Raw genomic sequence first — 19,623 nt, 5'->3', positions numbered from 1 at the left:
AATGTGTGGCACATAAAACAGTTTTTTTAAATTACTTTTGAAAATAAAGCCATTGTATTCCTAGTGTACTTTTATATTAATTTAGGGAAACCTGTTTTTATGAGTGAAATTCACAGAAGAAAGTAGAATCACCTTCATTTAGTAAAAAATGCATTCACAAAGTCATACATATTCTTGCAGAAAGACATGTTTATTTTTCATAAAATATAAAATTCTTAAATATTAAGTGCCCATGTAGTCTTTTACTCTAAGTTGTGTGCGCATTAACATTTTAGGGCTAGTTGTAATATAGAAACATGATAAAAGAGGAAAGTAAAAGATTTGAGTTGCTTTGGCAGAAACAAAAAACCTCTAATGTACCATTAAATACGACACCTTTTGACCCCTTGTATTTATCTGCAGAGTAAATAAATACAATTTAAAATGTGTAGGAAAAATAGCTGTTGTCATGAGCAGACCATTATAAGCAAGTCAATATAAACAAATTAAAAAACAGAGAACGCCTCTAACAAAGTTCTGAAGTTCAGGGAAAAGAGCCATTCAAAAAAATGTCTCTTTACCCTTTACACTGCTAATGCTAGTTAGAGTTATTAGCGCAAGACGATAATTACACAGAGGGGTAGTCTGACGGATGAGCGTGGAGACACACACAAATTTCAAATGTAAGATCTAAAGCGAAGAGGAAGCAATGATCAGATGTAGTGGTGCAATGATACCTCAAAAAACTATGGGTTCAAAGAAAAGAAGTGCTTTAAGTTTAGTTTGGCTACTAGGCATTGACCTTCTCCAGTATCCCTGGCAATTAAAATTTCACAGTGTTAGTATTTCAACAATGCTAACTCCCATTAGCCTTGCTTGACGCCGGCGAATGTACCGCCTCAAAAGACAACAACCACTTTGTCGGCATGTAACGTTCCTCTGATCTCTTTATCTCTTTTATCTCTGTATTTGCAGCATGCTAGTGCATTAGTACAAGTTCATCTACATGCAAATTGCCCCAAGGTGAATCTGTCCATGCTGATGAAAGCGTGCATCTGTGGCATACTCGCTGATCCTGGGTCTGCTGTGAGATTGTAGTGACTGTAGCAAAGAAGGAACCCTTCCATATGTGTATGAATTTGAAAGAGATAATTACCCTTTCTGTAGCATTAGGAGATGATAGTATTGGCCTTGTGGGTTATGTACCTGACTTTTAATCTGTGTATATTCTATTTGTAGCTTCAGCAGAAGGTTTTCTTTTGAAATCAGGCCCTTGCTTTTCAAAGCTTCACAGTGAGGTCTGCTTCAGTGGCTTGTAACCTGACCTGAGGTCAGTTACACAATTTTTCCTTCTCTTCCCACACAGTCTTCAGAGATCACCCTCTGCTCACCACACTGAGTTGTACGTGTTCTCTGATGTATTTCAAGAGATTTAAAGACTTCTTATCAGTAGTCTTTTCAGTCTGGAGCTTTTTCCAAGTTCTTTAACTTGACTTGCTGCGTGTTTTGTTTGGTTTCAGCTTGATAATAAGACAAAACTTTTAGTTTTTGAGCCTTTTTTCACGGCCCGTCACTGCAAAATGCCACAAAGGGGGTTATTTTCAAGATATATGTAATAGAAAACGAAGGCCCCACTGTGCTTTTCCCGTAGGTGCCTTGTCAGAACACCAAAGGTTTTGAAATAAAGTCTTACTCTTCCAGTTTATGTCCATAAATATTACACAGTGCTGCCATGGAAATGAAAAAGCTCAGAGGTAGAGGGTTGCAAGTTTACTTTGTCTACCCTGAAAGCTTTGGTTAACAACTGTGGCTTTTTATACGTTTGTCATAAAACCTGGTAACTTCTTATCAGCGTCAGTCAAACGTGTCAACCAAACATGTCAGTCACTTCCTAACTACAGTAGATGAGTATTTTCTTGGGTTAGATCCAGTTTTCAGACGTTTTGGAACATTTTTGCCACGCATCATCTTACCGGTCCAATTGAATCTTATTTGTAACTTATTTGTAAAGCCCATTTCCCCACCAAAAAGGTTCAAAGTGCTCTACACCATTAAACATAATATAGTGACCAATTTAACTAGCAATAAGCATTGTGTTTTGATCATCCAGCAAATATATTGATCGGTGTTCCAGTCACTTCCAATCAAAGAGAACTCCAAACAGATGGGTGTTTTAGCCTCAACCTCAGTGTTTCAGCATTTTTGCAGTTTTCTGGAAGTTTGTTCCAGATTTGTGGTGCATAGAAAGTGAATGCTGCTTCTCCTTGTTTGATTCTGATTCAGACAGGGAAGAATATGGTAAAAAAAAAAAAAAACCCATCTCAGATCATTTTGTCAGTTTTGTTTTTTTATTTTATATAAAAAACCAGAAATCTATCACAACAATAAATCAAAATTGCCATAAGAATTTTTTCCCAACAAATAAACCATCCGATAAATGCCCACACGTGACTTGTACCAGAACCGATGAGAAGTTACCTATTGTCACAAAAAAGTTTCTGTTCTTTAGATGAGATTCAGAAGAATACTGGCCCCGCGAAAATAAACCAGCTCTCCAGACACTTTAATGACATGTCATGGTCCTGATGATAAATATGATTTTTCATTATATGTTTGCAAACTGCAGCTGTGATGATGGTAGAGAGACTAGCTCTCATTAACTAGCTTAATAATTTCCATTTCCTACCAAAAACTGGATGGAAAAAAGTGTTCAGTCTGGTGCTTTGCTCCCATCTAGCCCTTTTCTTGTGCAACAATTTTATTTAGAGATTTCATAATTCATTTTATTTGTTGTTTCTGTTGTTTATTTATCTTGGATATTTAAAATGTCTTCCAGTCCAGTGTTAAATGTTCATTAGAATTTAAAGTTTATTGATCATGATAAATTGATCCAGAAGTTATCGCAATTAATGACAATATTATCGTTTATCGCGATAATTTCCGGAACAATTTATCATCCAGCAAAGTTATTGTTATTGTGACAGGCCAAGGTATTGTAAGCAATTGGTGGAAACTGCTCAACAAAGAAGGACGTGTCACGTGGTTTTTATATTTAATGTAGCTAAAAAAAAAAAAAAGCACACCGGACGAAGGTTGCAGTGAGATAAAGTGTCAACATACTAGGAGTGCCGGATGATGGGCCAGAGAAAAAGATGAAATGAGAAAGAGGGGAAAAAAAGAGAGAGAAAACTCAAACTGTAATTACATGTTTTACCAAGGAGAGTGTCAAGTCGGGCAGAATCGGCCTCATCAGCAGAAACCTGAGAGCTGCTCACTGTAGAACCTCTGACCTCCTGCTGTCCAACCAGCCGAGGGCTGCAGTCTCACCGAGGGGCTGCGGTGGGGGCTGGGGGAGGTTGAGGACGAGGAGAGCCAACACTATACCCAACACCAGGCTGGAGGACCAGACTCATCAGTCAATCAGCCTATGAGACGTGTCATCCTCAGCCCTGATAACAACCCCACTCAGCATGCTCAGCACTGTTCCAGCGGCCCAATGAGTAATAACGTTCAACTTCTACAACTTTCCCCTCATACGTTTTCAACTTTTCCTTTTTTTTTTCTTTTTAAATTTAATAACGTTCAATATTTCTCCCTCTCTGTCGCGATATAACAAATAACCCTGCCCTCTGCCGCTGCCACCGCCACACCCTCTTCCCTTCCCCCTCCTCGCTGTTTGCAGAAGTCGCTAATATTAGGAGGAGCAAGTTCATTAGTGTAATTTAACATTGTCTAAAGTAGTTCCGCTCCCTTTCGCCTCTGCTTGGCAGCTAGCTCAGATCTGTCACTGTGATGCATGCGCCGTTAATGAGCTTTCCTTGTTTATGCTTTTGCAGCAGCATGTGATAATTAAACTGTGGAGAGGAGTGCGAAATAATAGCTTTGTGTTTACCCCCGCGTCCCCGCCTGTGTCTTCGAGAGCAGATAGGTGTGGTTCAGGTGTGTGTTCGACGGTAATAATAACGCATGTGGCCCTGGTTAGAGGTATCTGCGTAATGTTTTACCAATAAAAGGGTTGTTGAAGCAGTGTGTGTGTGTGTACTGTCAGTCAGCTCTGATTAAGAGCAAGCGAGTGTGAGAGAAGAGGATGCGATAGTTCCTCCTTTAACTAGCTTTTCTTATAGATTCCCTGACAGCTCCATGATTACAGCTCTGTTATGAGTTGTGTGTGTGTGCGTGTTCGTGCGTGTGTATGTGTGTGAGGAAGAATGAGTGTCATGGGCTTGATGACTATGAAACGAGGAGTCACAGAATACTGGGTGGTATTTTTAATCTTTTGTTAGGCGGAGACGGCGTCAAACAAACATTTATCAAGAACGAAGACGGGGAACAAAGGCAGTCACTCTCGGCGTCGCGCCGCCGTACGCGGGCGACGTATTTGCCTCTCATCCATTCTTCTCCGCGAGCGTTCTGCCAGCACGCCGTGACATTGACACTGAAGTTTGAGCCCCGCACCGGGGCCATATTGAAAGCTCGCCGTGTAACATGTGGTCCTCTCTCTGTGCGTTCAGTGGATCAGCCGGAAAAGAGCAGTCCATTCTGTAATATGGTGAAAAGGAGATCCGTGGTTTCTTTACTTATGTTGGCATCTTGGAGACATTTTTGTTTTCTTCTGCTCCACAATAAATTCAGCAATCATGAAAATGTTCAAAAACTGTGTTTACTTATACTAAGGTCTTTGTATAATTTCACCTTGCAGTGAATTCAGAAAACATTTAAATTACCACTCTAGGGAATACATACAAGTTTCCATTTATCAACTGCTTTAATTTCTTGAAGACAGTTGCACCATACTAAATATAAGTATCATGGTTTTTTCATATTTTTTTTTTTCTGTTTTTATTTAATTTGTCATATTTCTGTTTGGGTCGGACCTTGGCTAATTGAATTGGGCTGATTGTTATTTGTTTCATATGCTACTTGTGTCTGTTGAGCCTGACATGTCAAAGTGCATGTCAAAATTCATAAATGAAGTTTGAAAGCAAATAATTATCACTCTAATTGTATTGGCGGTGCACTGATTGGTGATTGGATTGAAAACTTCAATCTTTTGAAAAGCCTGACCTGCTGATTCCCATTTTGGCCTTTTTTTTTCCTGTCTGACAAGTAGCTAAGTTGGCAACTGTTGCATTTATCAGTGCAACCTTAATTATAAGTTATTAGATTAAGTAGATCTAAATCTCTTTATAATTGGATATAAAATGAAACTTTCTGCCTTGTAAAGTGGCTTACGGTGCCATTTGTTGGAAATTGCCATTTCAGTTGCCAAATTGTATAGTTTCTTGCATATGTAATACATTCTCTTTAATTTTATGTCACAACACAGCCATAACCTTTAATCTGTTTCGTTGGATTAAAGGGTTTATTTAAATGATAGACCAACACGAATTTAATGACCCTGGTTATTAAACAGTCAAAACTCTAACCTTCCCACAAGAATGACACAACTCCAAAGCTACCATTATTTTATAGCCTTCATGGGGGAGTGGGATGAAAAATACTGTGAGAAGACAATTTTCACAATCCCCACTATAGTACATGGTGCTGGCAGCATCATGCTGTTGGGACGTTACTTTTTTTTACAATGGAAAGAGAAGCTCAGTTGATGGGAAAGATGGAAGGAGCTAAATACAGATCAATCCTGGAGGAAAAAGCCAATTAAATAGATATAAATATGTTGAACCACATGATTTGAGGATTGGAGATGCATGCCCTTAGTTTAGAATGGCCTAGTCAAAGTCCAGACACAAATCCAGTTGAGGATCTGTGGTAGGACATAAATCACGCAGAGATGTGACTCAACAGATTTGCAGCTGCATCAAATTATTCCTTCCCATTCACAATTCTGCACTAATTTGTGTGTTTTATTGTTTGTATGTCTAATGAAAGCCATAATAAAAGCATTGATATTTGAGGTTATAATTTGACAAAAGTGGAAAATTTCTCTGCAAATACTATTAAGTGAACTCCTTTGTAATGAATTCTTTTTCTGCAGAGAAATAATTACCATTTTTTTCCACAAAGCTGAAATGTTGAACCTGAATGTGAGAAAAGGAGGGATGCCTCATTAATATTCACGCTGGAGTTTTCACCCCCCATCCTTTTTTTTCCCTTTTTTTTTCCCCCTTTCTTTAAGTGACAGGGTCCCGATCTTTGGTATCCGACACTCTTGACTTTCCGCGACGGGTCAGAAGTCGGCGCAACACAATTTTTATCAGCTTCTGCCGAGGGCGCCGATGTCAAAGAAGTAATTAACATGCTCTCTATACGTTACATGTAAGCCGTCATTCAGCCTTCACCTCTGGACGCCATTGACCTAATTTATATGCACTTCAGTCTCCATCGGAGCGACATGCAATTTCTCTGGAGTGTTGGTTAACAATACAATTCCGCTTCCATTTCTCATCCCGCGCCGGGTACGAGGCCGTTCCCAGACAATTTGGATGGCTCTGTAATTACATTTCAATTATGAGGAAACAGTCGCGCGCGTGACACCGATGACAGCAGTTTTGTAATAGAGAAGAGGGAGTTCAGGAAGACAGTCTCACACCACAGTGTCGCTTTGAGGTTTCTCCCCCCTCCCCAACCCTCTGCCACAAAAGCGTTTTGCATCTGTTCTCTTTTGTTGCTGTTTTTGAGGTTTTTATATCATGTTTTTTGGGTTTTTGTGTTGATATTTTGTTCTAATTTCTGCCAGAGTCTGTGCACCGCCACATGCAGCAGTACGAGGTGGAGTACCTGCAGTTCGCCTTCCGCTGGATGAACAACCTCCTGATGAGGGAGCTGCCGCTGCGGTGCACAATCAGACTGTGGGACACGTATCAGGTGCGATCACACACAGGGCCCGCCGTTATCGCGGTGTTTCTGTTTTTTTTTTCCTTCCTCTTTCTGGCTCTGCAGGAGATTTTAGGGTTTAGGAATTATTCCCTGACGACGACATCGGTTTTCTTTTTCTTCCCCCCCAAAGACGAAACGGCAATATGATGCGGCATGTAGTTCTGAGTTTTCTGTTTTATGCAGATGAGATGACAAAAACTTTGGAGTTTCACGTCACAGTGTGAGGCTTTTTTCCCCTGTCATTTCCTTCATCAGAAAAGTTTAAGAAGGGGAGGAGGGAGAGGGAAAGAAATAATGCGGTATTTCTCTGCATCTTACAATTAAAACAACTATGTTTTCATTTATCGTTCTGCATTTTTTACATTATTCATGTGGGTGCTGAAAAACACCTAAGTGAAATTTAAGCCTCTTCAAGGATGTCAAGGTTTGGAAAGTGCTTGATTTCTATGTAAAGTTCTTCTAATTTCTTTATATTCAAACTGCAGATTTTTGTAATAAAGTTCAACCAGACGTTTGATTTTAAGCCTAAATTTGGAAAATGCTATTTATAGTTGAAACCAGATATTTTCATACCCCCAATAAAAAGATACATACACACGTTTTACACTTTGTCTGAAAAAAAAATCAGACTACACTTGTAGCTCATTTAGAATATCCAAAATTATTTCTATTAGCTAAATGCCAAAAAACTTTGCTTGAACTCTTTTAAAAAAGTTATTATTCCTAATGTCTCAATGACTTGTTGATCTGTGTAGTAGGAATAAATACTTGCTTATATTTTATGCGTTTAACGCTATTTAAATTGGGAGATTTTTTTGTTACCTTGTACACCTGAAAACAAAAAGTTAAGTTCTGGAGAGACATTTCAAAATAATGTAAAATTGTTATACTTTAGTTTACCTTCACCATGCTGTAGAATGTAGAATGCTAGCACAATACATTATTAATTACAGTAATAAATTCTATAATATTGAATTGTCATTTATATTGTTTTTGTCTCCAAAGTACTGTTCAATGAGAGTTTGAAGACTTACCTTGAAAAATGCTTGAATTTCACTATTTTGAAAAGTGTACAAACCCTCATTTTTAGACCTGCTTAGCACTACAAAAAATATATATTTTTAAAAAGACGTGTACACGTACAAATCCCTTTTTTATTCTTCCGGCTGCATCCTCTGCAGGTTGCCACAGCAAGTCATCTGCTTCTCTTTCTGCCCTTAGTATCTCCTATCACCCTCTCTGCAGGCTCTCTGCCTCCCTGGGAGACTCACATTCAGCATCCTTTGTCCCATATATCCTCCATCCCCTCTGAACGCATTAAACACCACAGTCTGGCCTCCATGACTTTAACTCTTATGCACTCATTTCTGATTCCGTCCGTTTTCGTCACCGCCAATGAAAATGCTCACATTTCACAGCTGGGCGCCCCGTCCCTTTATCAGTGCCACTGCTTCTAAGCCGCTCATCACTACTTGTAAACCTTCCTAATATGCTCTCGACTCCATTCTGCCTGCGCTCTCTGCTCTTCTTTGATTCACTTCCTGTTGCTTTAGATAGTTGACCCCAGGTGCTTACACTCCATTTTCACTGCTTTTACTTCCTGCAGCTACACTTTTCTGCCACTTCTCTTGGACTCATTCACACATATGTATTTTGTGTTGATGATGGTTTTTGTACAAAATAAATATATTGGATTTTTTATTTATTCATTTATTTTCATAAAAAAATAAAAAATAACTTTCACATCTGTCTTTTCTGTTGACCCTCTTAAACCAGCATTTTGGAAGATGCAAAACAAATCACTGACATTCCTGTTTAAAAATTTTACAGAGTGAAGATATTACAACTCATAAATTGTGTAAAAGAATCTTTATATATTAAAGGATCAGCTAGTTCGGGGTGCTGTGGTGGCACAGGGGCAAAGCACGGCCCACGTATTGAGGACTTAGTCCTCGTGGCGGCGGTCGCAGGTTCGATTCCCGGCCTGGCGACATTTGCCACATGTCTTCCCCCTCTCTCATTACCCTCTTTCCTGTCAAGCTACTTTCAAATAAAGGCCTCTAGAGCCAACAAAACCTTTTTAAAAAACACTATGCCAAGATTATTTGGTTCTTAAAAAAGAAGAAGGATCAGCTAGTTCTAATTTGCCAAGTCAAATTATTGTAGATTTGCCTAAAGTAGTAGTAACAATAATATATTTTATTTATGTAGCGCATTTCCAAAAACTCAAACTTTTTTACAGGAATCAAGCTTACAGAGCACTTACACTTATATCAGACAAAACCATAAAAGGACAAAAACACATAATACATAAAACTCGATATTACAAAAAAAAAAACCTCACGATACGCATAAAACAGGACGTTAATCATAATTTAGAATTCTGATCTGAATTGGTATAGATGGCAGAAAAGGTGGTGACATTTTTCACACTTGAATCAGAAACCATCTTTAGGTTTGGATTGTTTCAGAATCTTTGCAATAGGTTGATAGTAAAGCCTGAAATATAAAAAAACATGAAAAATATTTTCTGTTAAGGGTGTGAAAGTATCTAATATTGGCCAGATAGTGTAATGATTCCAGCAAACAATGAATAAAGCAAACAATTCAAAGACATTTTATTGCACTGGGTGTAAAAGCTGCAAGATGGAACAGTAAAATGTTGATCTTCAAAACTTTCTGGCTTGTTTACCTTGTTACCGGGTTTGCCGAGAATAATAACAAAAATGCCCTTGGTCAGTCCAGCAAACATTTATGTCTTGTCAGACGTGTCTCTTCTTCAGATGAGCTGAGCTCGGGGTGCGCTCCTCAGCAGCCAGCCGGGGGATGACTCAGCTAATGCAGCCTTTGAAATGTTGTGCAAACCACGGCTAGCAGGCATAATGATTTCCTTTTTGGGTGACAAATGGTGCGCGCACACAACAAACCTTTCACAATAAGAGCCCTTTAAACGTGCTCTGAGTTTCAAATGTCACATTATTACGCTGGTTGAAATATCGTAGAGCTTTTTCATTCTTGCAAAAACTCAAGATTCTGTATGATAGCTAGAATTGTTTTAACTTCTAAAAGTCTTGTGTATATATTATATAGTTCACCAGACTCTTGAGTTCAAGATTGGAGGTTTTCTGTAGAAGCTAGTCATAGGAAGCCATTTTTAAAAACATTCTCCAAATGTTTAGAGGCAAGCATGAGAGAGGGGGAGCTGAATCTTTATGATATTCAAACAAATCTGACCTCTATGACCCCAGTGCTTTTTCATATTTACCTTACCGAAAGCTTAACAGGAAGTCCATATAGTTAACCTTGCTTGGCATTGTCAATACAACCAACTGCCTGCTATCGATTTTTAGGTATGTAGGTGTGTATTTGCCGGAATGCATTTTGGACTCGAGTTGAGTACATATGATGTAGCTCTCCATTTGACCCAGAAGCTGAGTGTGCGGCATTTGACCACATCAGAGTGATTGATCAGGTGAGATGCATCGACAGAAGAGGAATGAAGAGCTGTTTTAGGGTTTGAAGTGGATCCTCTCCCTTGGTGATACACCCAGCTGTACAAAAGTGTATACTTGAACATATGCTTGAACCTCTTCTGCTGTCATCTCTGTAGCTCCTCTCTACTGCTCTACTGTCACATGCTTCACATTTTATTCCTGCTTGCCATTAAAATACAGATGTTCCTTGTCTTACACACCATTTAGCCCGCGCGAGGCACTTGTAACATCTTCACAACTTGCAAAGCTGCAGCATCAGATTCGAAGCTTACTGAGGCTTCCTCCTTTTCAAAGAAATACATGAACTTTGATCAAACCAGAAAGTGCTGTGTTAGAAGCTATTTTATTGCTGCTGAGGGAGCTTTTTAGATCCAGAAGGAATGGTGAAGCAATAAGAGCCTACAACGGAAAGGCTGTAGCTTGAAATGCAAAGGAGCTATTAAATGTTGATAAATTAATCATGGATATGTTGTGGTTTACAGCTGAAGTGCTTAGTTGAGTCCCATCAAACCTTATCTTGAATTAATAAAGAGCAAATGAATCATGTCTAACTGCTTATGAACTCTAGCTCAACTGTGGGCGGCATGACAGATGGTACCTGACAGAAGCTATATTCTTCACCAGCCTAGCTTAAAACACCTTTAGCTCGGTGGTGAGTTTAGACTGGACTTGTCTCTGCATATTTGGAGCGGGCCATTTGAGTTGTTTGTGAAACGGTCAAAGTTGCCATTGAAGTAGAAGTTGGTAGAAGTTTCACATCATATCAGGTGATGCATTGTTTTTGTCTCAGATGGATTCTTAGTAGAGTGTAGCAGACCCCCAACCTCCTTTCAGTTTTATTTTATTCACCATCAATGAATAAATTGATGAAGGAACGAATCAGAGATAAACAGTTTTTTTTTTTTCTTTTACTTTCTGGAAGGCCTGAATTTCCATTGGGAAGAAGGTAACTGCTGTAACCGGGCCATGTTTTTTTCAATATGTTAATTTACAAAAAAACAAACAAAAACAGTAGATTGTGACTATTCATGCATATCTGTCGAAGGATTAGTTTTTCACAGTTGCCAATTAATTGCACAATTTTTGGAAATATGACATGGCATTGATCGGATCTTCTCGTGTAAGAAGTTAACGGAAAGTCATTGTTGTTATTATTATTATTATTAATATTATTAATATGGCATCACTTGCAAGTGAAAGTCACTAGTTTGGAATTATCTGCATATAAAACACATGATAAAGTGTTAGACTGTTTAGGAATCGGTTATTGAAAGCATATACTGTATATTGTCGAAGTAAAAGTGACTCAAAGTCACAACCCTGAGGAACCCCATATGGCAGGTTTGAAGTGTGTGACAAGATTTGCTTTGCATGCTGTCATGTGTTCTAGAATTCCCTTATACAACCTCATTAGATTAGCAGAAGAGGATGAGCTGACTGTAAAATGCAAAGAGAGAGGATTGTCTTTCATTTTTGCTTTCATTCTTCAGTGGTTTGAGTCATAATCTGAGACTGCTCTCTTACCTGCAGACGTAAGGTGGACTCGAGTTCAGCTCAAGTCTAAAATAAGGGTGCAGGAATGAATCATTAAACAGTGTAGTTTCTTTGTCGTGACTTGACAACAACACACACTCACTTTGTACTTGTAATCCATAACGCTAAATATTTGATGTCTAACAATGTTGCTTAGACTGTAGCTTTCACACACACACACACATGCACACACACACACCCCTGCACTTGTCCTCAAAGACATTTTTGGCAGGCTGTGTCACAGACCCTCACCTCCTTTCTCAACCTTCTGAGGAAATTTGACCATTTCCCTTTTCCCAGCAGAGTTGCCTTTGCTTATGTGTTCAGATCATCCTTTGCTTTGCTTTTTGTTGAGTTTACTCCTGTCCCAGTTTGTACCCACATTTCATCCTTTCCCAGATGCATTTTACACTTGTAAATAGAACATTTTATAAATTACACAAAATTATACTTTTCTTAGTAGCTATATATTTTTGTGGTTTGTGGATTTTCAAATACTTAAATTTCTTGAATAATCTTATAAACCGATTCATAATTTTCTAAGTATGTTATATTGCGTCCTATTTCCATTGCGTTTGGTTCCGATAACTTTAAAAAAATCTTAGACAGATTTCTTTCCTTCTCTTCAAAACAATATTGACAGAGACGCTCAGTGTAGCGATGTTGTTTTTGGCAGAGCAAGTGCATCACATTTAAATTGTATATGCCACCTTCTTACTCCTGTCATCGGAAATGATTGATGAGTCTTGTTACACTTGTAAATGCTGCTTCTGGGTGGTCGCACAAACCTTAAATCGACACATCACTCCCTCAATCCACAAAGACCACCTGGCCTTGTACAACTCTCCCGATGCAGCCCTGTAACTGTCACGTTTAGCTTGGCAGCCGACGCATTGTAAGAGTAGGAGACTGCTCTTTCACAAAACACAGAGGTCGCAAAAAGGCACCTCAACGCTGCTTTGAAGTGTTTTGTGAAAGGGGCTTGAGAGTAGAATCTACAAAATGACATTGAATTATCACGTACCATAGGAGGTACAAAGGGTTTTCATGGAGAGTACAAATTGATGGATAGTTGGTGCAAAACACACCATTGTAGGCAACTCCTAGAAAGGTACAATATGGTGCAAAATAGGGATTAGAGGCAAAAAGACTTGCTTTATTAGGACAGCACTTATTTCTCTTCAACATTCATTGCCTTGGAGCTTACAGAGAGGAAAATGTTTGACTTTCTCATTGCGCAGTCTGTCTACATCATCCAGAGCTTTGGGTCGTCTTACGCTCTCTTACCTCCAGCAAATCCCACAAGCCTTTTGAGGCTTTTGGCCAGGGATCTTGACCACATGTGTTTTGGGTAATTTTTCTAAGAGTTCATGATGTCTGTTTCCTCAAATAAGTTTTCCATGTCTTTTTGAAGAGAAGCAGAACAACAACAACATGACGGATCCTTTACCATACACCAGGGGTCTCAAACTCCAGTCCTCGAGGGCCGCAGTCCTGCAACTTTTAGATGTTCCTCTGCTGCACCACACCTGAATAGAATAATTAGGTCATTAGCAAGGCTAGGAGAACTGATCTACACAAGGAGGAGGTAATTAAGCCATTTCATTCCAGTGTTTTGTGCCTGTGGCACATCTAAAAATTGTAGGACAGTGGCCCTTGAGGACTGGAGTTTGAGACCCCTACCATACACCAAGAGTTAGCATGCTTCCCTTGCTGCATATTCATTCTTTGGTTCACCCCAACCCTCCTGCACAGATCTGATCAAATCAAACAAAGTTTCTACACTTCTTTTTTTTTTACAGTATTCCAGTTATAAACTGAATTGTTATAGCTTATATTTCTCTAATTTTAGATATGATTGTGCTTCTTCAATTTTAGGACTTTTTGCATGTCTTCACACTGGGTGTTCTTGCAAAGAACATGGATACAGTGCAAGGATGACGGCCTTGTTGGAACAGAAAGAGCTAGAAGTTTTAGCTTTGAATCATCCTGATGATAAATAAAAAAGACCTTGTCCTTCCTTGCTGAACTGTTTGTATCTTTCAGGGGAGATTTTAACCTGAGCACTGTAATGTCTCCTCTGTGGTTTTCTCTCTGTAGTGTGGCCATCTGTTCAGGAGTGTGATCCAGCACAAGACAGCTATTCCTCTCTCTATCAGTAATCTCTCTCACTTTCTGCCTACTGATTCCTCTCCACATCCTCTCCTTTCATTTTTATCCGATTTTGCCCTCATTCTGTTTTCCTTTCTTGCATGCGCTGTTTTCAACTCTCCCGTCAATTGATTTTTAGAGTCGGGGGGTTTGAGGGGGACGAGCAGAGAGGAAGATGCATGGAGGGAGGATTCAGACCGAAACAAACACACTGGCCACTCTTCCCTTAGCAGAAACACAGACAGAAAGACAGACAGACTGGGACTAAATTATCCCTGTTGCGTGGAGCATGAAATTAGCAAGTAGCTCAGTGTGACAGCATTAGCATGGCTGTTAAAGGGGATACCGTGACATTTTCAGGTTCTGAAGCATGGGTTTCTTTTATGCGGACAGTGAAATTTACCAAGCAGGAAGCTGTGTAGCATTGTTAGTGGCCATGTTTAAATTCAAGTGGTTAAATGTGATTAAATGCCTGGATTGCTGGTGGAATAATGGAGTAATTTACTGCAACATAGGCCTGGAAAATTATTTTGGATTAAGGTTGGACTGAATCACACCATATGTTTTATACTGTAGAGCGAGCTTGTGGAGTACTAGATTATTTAATTCCATATATAGCAAAGAAACCCCTCAAGACTTGCGTCTTATGTGCTTTTAGACAGTTAATCGTAATTATATGCTGTCTTTTAATCAAAGCTTATTAGTATGGTGTAGGGCCTCCTTTTGCGGCCAATACAGCGTCAATTCGTCTTGGGAATGACATGTATAAGTCCTGCACAGTGGTCAGAGGGATTTTAAGCCATTCTTCTTGCAGGAGAGTGGCCAGGTCACGACGTGATGCTGGTGGAGGAAAATGTTTCCTGACTGGCTCCTCCGAAACACCCCAAAGTGGCTCAATAATATTTAGATCTGGTGACTGTGCAGGCCATGGGAGATGTTCAACTTCACTTTCATGTTCATCAAACCAGTCTTTCACCAGTCTTGCTGTGTGTATTGGTGCATTGTCATCCTGATACAATGTTTGAACCGTTGGATGCACATGGTCCTCCAGAATGGTTCGGTAGTCCTTGGCAGTGATGCGCCCATCTAGCACAAGTATAGGGCAAAAGGAATGCCATGATATGGCAGCCCAAACCATCACTGATCCACCCCCATGCTTCACTCTGGGCATGCAACAGTCTGGGTGGTACGCTTTTTTGGAGCTTCTCCACACCGTAACTCTCCCGGATGTGGGGAAAACAGTAAAGGTGGGCTCATCAGAGAACAATACATGTTTTACATTGTCCACAGCCCAAGATTTGCGCTCCTTGCACCATTGAAACTGACGTTTGGCATTGGCACGAGTGACCAAAGGTTTGGCTATAGCAGCCCGGCCGTGTATATTTTCCCTGTGGACCTCCCGACGGACAGTTTTGGTGGAAACAGGAGAGTTGAGGTGCACATTTAATTTTGCCGTGATTTGGGCAGCCGTGGTTTTATGTTTTTTGGATACAATCCGGGTTAGCACCCGAACATCCCTTTCAGACAGCTTCCTCTTGCGTCCACAGTTAATCCTGTTGGATGTGGTTCGTCCTTCTTGGTGGTATGCTGACATTACCCTGGATACCGTGGCTCTTGATACATCACAAAGACTTGCTGTCTTGGTCACAGATGCGCCAGCAAGACGTGCACCAACAATTTGTCCTCTTTTGAACTCTGGTATGTCACCCATAATGTTGTGTGCATTGCAATATTTTGAGCAAAACTGGGCTCTTACCCTTCTGATTGGACCTTCACACTCTGCTCTTATTGGTTCAATGTGCAATTAATGAAGATTGGCCACCAGGCTGGTCCAATTTAGCCATGAAACCTCCCACACTAAAATGAGAGGTGTTTCAGTTTCATTGTCCAACCCCTGTATATTGGATACAGTGACAAGAAAGTTGAAAGGGAATGAATAATGGCAAGTCACCGTTCAGGTTGCCCTTTTTTGCTGAATGTTTTTACGTTTACTTATTTGTGGATCTCAGAGTACCATCTAGAGTTTGAAGTTTTGTAAGTGACCCCTTTTTGAATGTAAGTTTACCGTACCACTTCAGTTAGGAGGACAGGGGGAGACATCCCAGTGGGACGTGGCCCTCCTACCTTTTTCTCTACCTCCTTGTCTCCAGTCTGTAGTAATGGCTGGTCACATTGCCACCGCCAGCAGTGCGAGTGGCCTCTAAAGACCAGACACTTGGTCTCACACAAACACAGACGCGCACACACAGAGTCTGTCTGAATTTCTTCACAGCACACACTAGCACATCATGTTCTGGTCCTATACACTGACAGGACTGTAAACAGTTTGTTCATCCTTTCTCTCCTTGACACAACCTCAAGGAAATGGACATTCTGTGTTTTCCCTGAGGTTGCATTGGAATACTTCTGGTTTGCCTTCAACATCAGAAGATTGTCTTTTTCGCCCTCAGTTTCATTAAAAACAGCTCAGCATGTAACGAGTCATTCAATGACTGGAGGGCCTCGATTATTTAAATTCCTTGAGGCAAATTATCTGCCTTGAAACTTCGCTAGTTTGTGTTTTACTATTTAGCGCACTGCGTTCCGCCAATGAGCTGTTGACAAATGCTAATTGCTATTAGCAGCTCTCTGCAGGCTGAACTCTCCCCTCCCCCATTTATTTTTTTCTTTTTAAAAATATCTTCCTGCTCTATGTTTTGCTTGTTGTACTTGTTCATCAAGAGTAATGATGTGAAAATAAGTATTAAAAAGCTTATTCATTATTCAAACTTGAAACTGTAATTTAATGCCTCAATTTAAGTTTGATTTTACTTTTTAAAAGTTAATGTGAAATGTCTTCACTCTTTAAAAGCATTTTTTTTTACATACTTCAAACTTGAGACTAAAAGTGATGTTTGAATCATATTTGTAAAGAATAAAATGTTCTAATAAAAATGAAAAGTTTTTACTTACTAGCAATTTCTCTTAGATTTCCTTTACTAACTTTAGCTACTGCAGAAGGGGAATATTTTATTACTCGATCGTTTACTGCAACAACTAAGAACAACTCTGGTTTTCATCCCAGTTCAGCTTCTTCTGATTCACTATTTGCTTTAATACAAAGTAATAACAAAGCGAACAGCTGTAATGGATTAAATCTGTGGCAGTGTGGGAATTGTAGTTGACTAATATTTGCCTGTTTCCCTCCTCTCATTAATTCCTGTTCGCAGAGGTGTAAAATATGGCCTGAAGCAAGACAACACATTGGAGGAGGGTACTGTGCGCAGAAGTGGAACGCTTCTAAATTATCATAAAATTTGTTGAAAACAAATCATCTAGAAAGACTACACTCCTTCTATTCCTTTTTCATTCATTATATTCCCTTTTAGATATCACACTGTCTTTTATTATAACAAAACCCTCTTGCTGGCCGCCAAGCCTGAGTCAGTGAATTGCACCAATGTTAATTGAAAAAGTATTTTCTCCCTATTTTAGCTTTTTATTTTATCTCTTTGTAGCCAAATGTATCATCAGACAAAAATAACTCGAGTAAATAGAAAGTGCAGTTTTCAATCACATTATTCTTTTGCTGTAGGGGTAAATGTAACCAAATTAATTTGGCCTTGTGAAAAAGTAATTGGGCCCCTTGGTAAATTATGAATCAATTGTGAAAAAGCTCTAAAATTACATTTTTAAAGTCACTCCCTGACCTGATTACTGCCATGTATTTATATGATCAACTGGGTGTCGGCGCAACCTTAGAAAGTCTTATATTGGTATGTCTAAAATGAAGGCCTTGAAATGACTTAAAATCTTTAAGAAAATGTATTTTGGCTATAAATATGTTAATTGCAGGTCTTAAATTTTGTCGTGGCAAGAATATTTCATTTCATACATTCTATTTAGGTTTTTTTCTCACTGGATTTTCTATCAGGCAAAAGTTTGAGTTTTGTGCAGACATCTTCACTCAGAGTTCTGTGACTCAAGGTGGTTAAGGCTAACAGTAACTAGCTGCTAATAATTGCTAGCTAGCTAGTTAGCTAGAGAGCCATACACCATGTGAGAAGCACAAAAATAATGCCACCAGTCACAGAAAGACTCCAGAAATTTCACATTTTTGGTCTCCTGCATTTCTTTTGTACATCTCTGTTGTGATACAAGCCTTCAATTGTATTCATACTTGTCTTAAACAGGTCTTTAAAAGTCTTAAATTTGCAATTCGTCCTGTGTGAACCTGTATGATCTACACCAGCAAGTCCAATTAAAATTAAATTTTCTGAAGGTTGTCCTGTGGCATAGTTAAAGTCTGGATGTTGAAATACTGTGGTCTGGCCTCTTTCCCCCCCCCACTTTATTTACAATGGAATCATAATTTTAAAGGTTTTTTCGTTTACTGAACTTCTCTGTATCTGAGTAAATCTAAAAGATGTAATTATTTTGTCACGGCAAAGTGAAAATATAAAACATATAAGCTGGAAAAGTTAAAAATAAAAAATCTACCAACCACATAATCTCAGTTTGATTGTTACACAGCTCGTTTATCATCCACCTTCTCACCTTGTCTTCAGTCGGTTCCTCAGCGCATCGCGCCGGTCCCACATGAGGCCGGTGTTGTTTTGGAGGGATCAAACCAGTCAGACAGCCAACGCAGCAGTTTAAAGACGCTGTGACATTGTGGCCCCTCCTTCTCCTCTGCTCCTCCGCTCACCCTTCTTCCACGCACTCCTACGTTATCCCTATGAACTCTCCCGTCCCGCTGTCTCGCCCCCTCTCGCCGCAAACTCCCGCGCATCTTTGATCAGCCGAGCTTGCCAGCTAGTTTCCCCGCATGTTAGCCAACATAGCCGTCCTGACACGAGGAGGGATGAGGACCCCGAGCACAGCGACGCAAGACGGCGAGAGACGAGTTTGACGGAGTCACCTTGACTCGCCTGACAAACTTTATTTTGAAAATCATAATGATGGGAACCTCACGAGCTGGAGAAGGTGAAGCAGTGCGTGGCGGGAGAAAGTGCGGACGGGGAGTTGGGCTAGCCGCAGGTAGAATGTTGATGTTTCATGCTCAAACGCTCAGTTACCGCGCCTCTGATCATAAAAATGTGCAAATACGAGTTCAAAATTCAGCTGATGGAAGTTTGGCAAAATGTGAAGTCAATATGTAAACATTCCCAAATACTCGTCAGTTGTGTGGGTTTATTCAAAAGCTTTGAATGTTTTTTTCTCCACAGGTTTTTCCCTCCCCCCACTAAACTTGCGAAGCACAAGAAAAATGAGGTTTAAACTCGAAAACAAATTAAAAACATACCGTACTTGTTTAGGACACTTTTCCTATTATTTTTTTCCCCTGTTTTGTGCTCGATTGGAAACTAAAATAGACTAAAAGTTTCATTTTGTTTTGCTAGGTATCCTGAATTTGATGTTTTTTCACAGCTTGGCGTGAAGGAAATCTGTATTCTTGATTCATAGTTTTTAGGGATGCACATTTACGAAGAAAATATTTAATTTTCCAATGTTTGTGGTGTTTTTTTTTTCTAAATTTCTCTGTCACCTAGTTAAAAACTACAAACGTATTTCAACATTTCTGCCTGCTATGTTCATTTAGCCCTATAATTGAATTATTATAACATGTACTAAAAATGTCCCACGCCAG

General features: G+C 39.5%; 1 protein-coding gene across 2 annotated transcripts in view; it reads left to right on the top strand.

Moving 5' to 3' along the window:
• tbc1d22a (TBC1 domain family member 22A) overlaps nucleotides 1–19,623 on the top strand; it is a 136,746-nt gene that overhangs the window by 86,611 nt on the left and 30,512 nt on the right. For both annotated transcript variants that reach the window (XM_023350401.1, XM_023350402.1), the window contains exon 12: nucleotides 6,677–6,804. In XM_023350401.1, coding sequence (XP_023206169.1) covers nucleotides 6,677–6,804 — 128 coding nt within the window. The remainder of the gene's footprint in view (nucleotides 1–6,676; nucleotides 6,805–19,623) is intronic.

This window comes from Xiphophorus maculatus, chromosome 17 (assembly GCF_002775205.1).
Source record: "Xiphophorus maculatus strain JP 163 A chromosome 17, X_maculatus-5.0-male, whole genome shotgun sequence".
In the NCBI taxonomy this organism is placed as follows: domain Eukaryota; kingdom Metazoa; phylum Chordata; class Actinopteri; order Cyprinodontiformes; family Poeciliidae; genus Xiphophorus; species Xiphophorus maculatus.
The sequence above is the reverse complement of the archived record's forward strand: the minus strand, read 5'-3'. Positions and strand labels throughout refer to the sequence as shown.